The following is a 6,341-nucleotide window of genomic DNA, read 5'->3' on the forward strand; positions in this document are numbered from 1 at the left end:
GGGGGGATGGGCAGGGGCTGGGGAAGTTGCTCAAAGGTTAAGAAAAAAAAAGTTTGAGACCGACTTAGGAGACCCTGTCTCAAAATAAAGAATTAAAGGGCTAGGGATGTTAACTCAGTGGTAGAGCATCCCTGGGTTTAATTCCTAGCACAGAAAAAGGAAAAAAAAAAAATCCACTGTCAGCTGATGAGGTTTCTTTAGGAATACTTCTTAGAAAGACTTTAATTTAAAAAGGGGGAGGAGTGGCTGGGGAAGTAGCTCAGTGGTAGAGCACTTGCCTAGCATAAGAGAGACCTTGGGTTCCACCCCAAGAACTACCCCCCCCAAAAAAAGGCAAATTAAACTATGTGGATGAATCAGGAATTGCCAGAGGGATTCAGAGAGGCATAAAGATTATCTTAGTCTGACTCTAAATTTTTCAGAGTCATTTACATCAGGCAAGTTAATTGTGGGGAAAATGCTACCCTCTTTCCTCTGTTGAGTATGGGTTGGTTGGTTGGTTTGTGGTGCTGGGGACTGAACAAAGGGAATTTCTCCACTGAGTTATTTCACCAGCCGGTTTTCTTATATTTTGGGGGAACGCTGGGGATTGAACTCAGGGGCAATCGACCACTAAGCCACCTCTCCAGCCATATTTTGTATTTTATTTAGAGACAGGGTCTCACTGAGTTGCTAAGCACCTCACTATTGCTGAGACTAGTTTTGACCTGGAGATCCTCCTGCCTCATCCTCCCAAGCCGCTGGCATTACAGACATGTACCACCATGCCCGGCTTTGTTATTTTTGAGACAGATTCTTGCTAAATTGCTGAAACTGACCTCAAATTTGCAATCCTCCTGCCTCATCTTCCCAAACTGCCAGGATTACAGGTCTACAGGTGTGTGCCACCGCACCCAGCTGAGTGTTTTTTTTTTTTTTTTAACAGCCATAGAAAAACTGTATACAGATCTGGGTGTGGTGGCACATGCTTACAGTCCCAGATAATCGGGAGATTGAGATGGGGGATCACTTGAGCTCGGGAAAGACTAGCCTGAAAATAGTGAGACCCTCTCTCAAAAACAAAAAAGAGAAAAGAAAAAAACTCTAGAAAGACACATAACTTTACCTATGTATATGCATACATATGTATGTATTTATACGTATGTATGAAGTTTATACTGACCAAATATTTATATTTATTTAATTTTAAAAGAAAACACTAATGACAAACGTCAAGAACTAAACTCCTACATAAAGAAACAACAAACTAGCACAGCTGCATTTCCTATTAATCCAGTGCAGGATTTCATTGGTAGAAAGCACTATGAACCCATCCTGGAAGAGATGCCTGAGAGAACAAAAGTTAGCTTTAACTGTTATTAACCTTTATTGTGTGTGGTACAATTTCAAAAGGAGAAATTTCTACCAGGTACGGTGAGAACCTGTTTTAAAATCAAAAATAAAAAAGGGCTGGATGTAGCTCAGTGGTATAGTGGCCCTGGGTTCAATCCTCAGTTACTGCGAAAACAAAACAAAAAACACTGGAGTACTTCCACAACAAATTGGAGGTTGTTTGATTTCTGTAGGCAATTGACAAAAATTTTAGTGAGGCTTAAAATGAGACTTCTTGTGAAAAAAAAAAAAGTGTGTATATAAGGAAAAAAAAATTGAACATTTTTCCACTCAATGAGGGGAAGTGAAACTCCACTAACAATGAATCAGGCATTTGCCATTCATTTATCCAATACTCATTAATACCCACTAAGTGCCAGGCATCTGGAAGAAACAATCCCTGTTCTTGTGTACCTTATAGTCAGGGAAGAAGGACTGGACACATAAAACAAAATTTAAAAATGTTACTTACTACTGTTATGCTAAAGGTTACAAAAATACAGACTGAGATAAGAGCAGAGGACAAGACAGGGAAGAGCGAGGAACAAAAGGAGAGGGAGGGGAGCTGCAATCTATGTTTATCACTTAATCTCTACAACTCTATATTAATTTCCCAAGGTCAGAGGACCAGTGTCAGAATCAGGCTTTTGAAACCAGGTTTGAATGACTCCAAAGTTTATGCTTTCCCCATTGTGGCATGTTGCTTCTTCCCAAAACACTTTCCTCTGGAAAAAAAATTTTTTTTTAAATATTTATTTATTTTAAATCTTTGGTGGACACAACATCTTTGTTTGTATGTGGTGCTGAGGATCGAACCCGGGCCGCACGCATGCCAGGTGAGCGCGCTACCGCTTGAGCCACATCCCAAGCTCTCCTCTGGAAAATTTTTGACTCTATACCAGATTCTAAGTGCGAGAATTAGACTCTCTCCTTCAGACTGGGTTCTGTTTTTCAATTGTCACCTCATTCAAATTCATTTTTATAGATCTCTAGATTTGGGATACTAATAAAAGTAATCTGTTTGCTCAAACCATAACCACATACAGAAACAACCACCAAAAAATAAACAAAAATACACACAAAAGTTTTACTTGGTTTGGTTATAATCCACTACAAAAAAGAAAAAGAGCTGGTCATGGTGGCACACACATGTAATCCCAGTGACCCGGGAGGCTGAGACAGGAGGATCACAAGTTCAAGACCAGCCTTAGCAACTTAGCAAGAACCTGTCTCAAAATAAAACATCATATACAGGGGCTGGAGTTGTGGCTCAGCGGTACAGTGCTCGTCTAGCAAGTGCAAGCACATAAAAATAAAATAAAGGTATTGTTTCCAACTACAACTAAAAATTTTTTAAAAATACTGTACAATCAGAGAAATGAAAAGTTGTGGCTGCAATTGTGTACAATGAATCAAAATGCATTCTGCTGTCATATATACCTAATTAAAATAAATAAATAAACTTTAAAAAAATTAAAAGGCTGGGAACATAGCTCAATGGTAAAGTACCTCTGGGTTCAATTCCCAGTACCAAAAAACAGAAAAAGAATTTTCTATTACACAGATTTTTCTTTTTCTTTTTCGTTTTGTTGATGGGGATTGAACCTTTGGCCTCCAACAAGCTGAGCTCATGCTCTATCACTGAGCAATACTACCAGCCACAGCAAACAGTTTGCAGAGTGAGCCAGTTTACAGGGAACAAAATTTATTGGGGAACAAAATCTATTAAAGAACTATAGGTATCAGTCGGGGCAAGAATTCAGTTGAGAAAAATAAAAGTAATTACATAAAGAAAAAAGAAAAAGCCATACTTTCACTTCTAAAATGACTCTCACATTCTGATCTCTACTCAAGAGGGCTGCCTTTTCCCTTCTTCTGGTTCCTGCTTCCTCTTTCTCAGCTCTTCCATTCTTAGGAATACCGAACATCAAAAAAAAAAAAAGGCTTTTGTTATGTTAGATCTGTGATGAGTTACAGCTACAGAATGCAGTCACAAAAATCAAACTCGGCAAGCTTCCTTTTCCTCTACATTCTTCTTGTGATTTTTTTGTTTGTTTGTTTTCTCTTGATACTGGGGATTGAACCCAGGAACCACTAACGACATCTCCAGTCCTATTTTATTTTAAGACAGGATCTTGCTGATGGTCTCACTCACTAAGGTGCAGAAGCTAGCCTTGATTTTATGATCTTCCTGTCTCAGCCTCCTGTAGTGTTGGGATTAAAGGCCTGCTCCACTGCAAGTGGCTTTCTTGTGATATTTCATGCTGGTGGAAGAACAAGGAAGCTAGATCTTTCAATCTAAATTTCACTACAAGTAGATTATCAAGCATTTAAATAATCCTTTGCTATTCCACATCTACAATGTAGCAGAATAAAAATATAAAGGTTTACCCAAAGACTCAATCTACCATTACTTTCATATTCCCTGAGGGAAGGGCAAAGCAAAGAATAGGCAGTTACCGCAGATGACAAGCTGGCTATAAAAATCAGACCACCACAGATTCAGCAAAAGCTATATACCCAGAACATTCTCTCATGGCTTTCAGTTGGAAAAAAAAAAAGGTACATGTAAATAGAGAGAGGAAGGGTGAGTGCCAACAAAGTGAAGAAAGATTAATTAAGCTGTGGCTTACAAAGTGAAAACTGACTTGGAGAAAAAGAACTTAACACTCAAATATCTAGTGCATTTTTTTGTTCCCGAGGGAAAAATACAGTTACTAATGACAAGACTCTAAAGTACAGGATACTCAGTATTAAACCCACAGATATCAAATACTGACCAATGTTTTGAAACTTTAGGCTACTTCGCAAAGTTAACATAGCAAAGACTCTGGAAAACCTAATTATATATCGTTCAGGAAACTTACGGATTATTTGGAGCAAGATACCGTAAAAATCAAAACACCATACGGTTAATTATGCAGGGTTTATAGGGTGAGTTTATATTTGGGAATTCTCTGGCAGTGATATTTTACAACATAATTATATATATGGTTTGTATACCCTGATGAATTTCCTCATTGAATGTGAATTGCAACGAAATGTGTTATTATTCCTTCATTGATAGTCACGTTGTTCAAAAATACCTCAAGAAGTAACGTTCCCTCTCACTGTAGTTACTAGATTGACCCGTGTTGCGCCATCGAAAACCATCGTTCATCATGCTCTTTTCCACGGACGCGCCTGAAGCACACGAGTGGAACATTACACAGAACTTTTATATAATAAAAGTACTGAAGGTCTCTGGCTTTAATATACTGAGTGCCCACCCCTGGTAAATGACAAAGGCAGCAACCAATCACCAATCGAGATCCTAATGTCTTAGCCAATAAGAACATGGGGGTGGGGTTAGATTAAGCTCCCTGTGACTTCCCCGCACCCCAAAGACCCAGGTTGAGGGAGACTGGATGAAAATTGAACTCCGAGGATCTCGTTACCCCCGGTTGTAGCTGTTGTCCTCCTCGTTCTCGCAATCGCTGCAGTGTTGGTGGCCGTTTCCGTTCCCTTCCATCATCTGCGGCAACTGAGGTGCCGGCGGCTTCACTGCTGTCTCACTCTCGTCCGCCATCTTGGGTTGCGAGAGCCGGGCTCTGAGTCCCGCTACATGGGCGGCTCCTATTGGACGAAGAGCGCTTGCGCTGTAATCTGGGTTTTGTGGTTTTTATGAGGAAGGGAGCTGCCAATGGGAGCAATTCTTTTCCGAGAAACCGGAACAAGGTGAACTACAGTACCCAGAAATCACGAAGGGAGGCTGTCCTGGTGAGAGGGTTGTGGAAAGCAATCCCGGAAACCCCGACGTTCGGCTGCGCTTGGAGGGAAGCAGGGCCGCAAGGTTGGTGGGGCCGACCCTCTCGTACCCGGGCGGCCGCGGGGCATGCTGGGAGTTGTAGTTCGATGTTGGTTTAGGGTTTGGGGCGTGGAGGCTCCAAAGTCTAGGTTTGACTTCAGCCTGCCCCTGATAGATAGTTCCCGGGCCGCAGGTGACCCGTTATTGACTGCCGTTAAGGACCGTTACTATTCTCGGGTAAGTGAGAGAGACAGGCCCGCGGGTGCGACTTGCCGGGACCCGAAGGTCCGGCCCCTTCTCAGAGGGGACTTTCCTGCTAGAAGCCAGATCGGCTTCTGGCAGCTTTACTCACTCGGGATTCTAGACAGCCCCAGGTCGTTGGCAATTTAAGGCCTCATGAGAGGAGACAGGATTGTAGTGTGCAAAAAAACTGCCTCCGAGCCTGGAGACCCGACTGCTCGGCATGCAGGGCTTGCTGCATCTTGACCTCCAGATACCGAGGTATTGGTCTCTACAGAGCCCTTCTGCACATATTGTCCCTTTTATTTCCTGATGTATACCCACAAGAGCCTTCCACTATTTAATGGGCATATGATCTTATCAACAAGCTTAGAATGTAGTTGCCATCATTCCCCTTTTTCACAGACGTTAAAAACAAAGTGGCCCAGAGAGGTTGGTAAATCATTCAGTCGTATAGCTAGTAAGTGGCAACTAAGTATACAAATTTGGATCTGTCTGCCTCTAAGCCCTCTAAATTCGTTACCATCACAAAATTCCCATTGTCTGTTCCAGGCATCCACCTAAGGAAATCAGTTATTAGAAGATAATCTGCAGCATCTTAATTTTTAGACTCGAATGTTTCAGTCCCTTGGATCTCACTTCTTTGAGTAATCTCACCGAGTCTTGTAAATAGAGCACAAAGACGTGGTTCCCCTTCTCAGAGATTTCCTGTTCTGATTGGGTGTTGAGGGAAGGACTAGTTCTTACCATGAGAGAGTTGTGTGGCCAAAAAGGGAAATGACCTTTGCCTTTGTGAAACTCAACATGAGAAGAAGGACAGGGTAGGAAGAAACAGTTTCCATCTGACTCAGGGAAAGAAAACCAAATAAAATATTGCCGCAGTCCGGCTGCAGCAAAATAACGGGGGGGGGGGGGGGGTGTGTGTGACGAACACTTAGATGTG

General features: G+C 41.8%; 2 protein-coding genes across 9 annotated transcripts in view; one reads left to right on the top strand and one right to left on the bottom strand.

The window, feature by feature from the left end:
• The window catches only part of Nmt1 (N-myristoyltransferase 1), a 29,538-nt gene extending 24,550 nt beyond the window's left edge, over window positions 1–4,988 (bottom strand). Inside the window, exon 1 of one of the 3 annotated variants that reach the window (XM_015495563.2) lies at window positions 4,809–4,988. In XM_015495563.2, the coding sequence (XP_015351049.1) occupies window positions 4,809–4,939 (131 nt within the window). In that variant the 5' untranslated portion in view covers window positions 4,940–4,988. The remainder of the gene's footprint in view (window positions 1–4,808) is intronic. The other 2 variants (XM_048790051.1, XM_048790044.1) reach the window with 2 other exon arrangements.
• Window positions 4,989–5,094: 106 nt separating this feature from the next.
• Dcakd (dephospho-CoA kinase domain containing) overlaps window positions 5,095–6,341 on the top strand; it is a 27,677-nt gene continuing 26,430 nt past the window's right edge. For 3 of the 6 annotated variants that reach the window (XM_015495565.2, XM_015495570.2, XM_048790083.1), the window contains exon 1: window positions 5,211–5,395. The gene's annotated coding sequence lies outside the window, so the exon portion shown is untranslated. The other 3 variants (XM_048790089.1, XM_015495566.2, XM_048790094.1) reach the window with 3 other exon arrangements.

Source organism: Marmota marmota, unplaced genomic scaffold (assembly GCF_001458135.2).
Source record: "Marmota marmota marmota unplaced genomic scaffold, marMar, whole genome shotgun sequence".
Taxonomy (NCBI): Eukaryota; Metazoa; Chordata; class Mammalia; order Rodentia; family Sciuridae; genus Marmota; species Marmota marmota.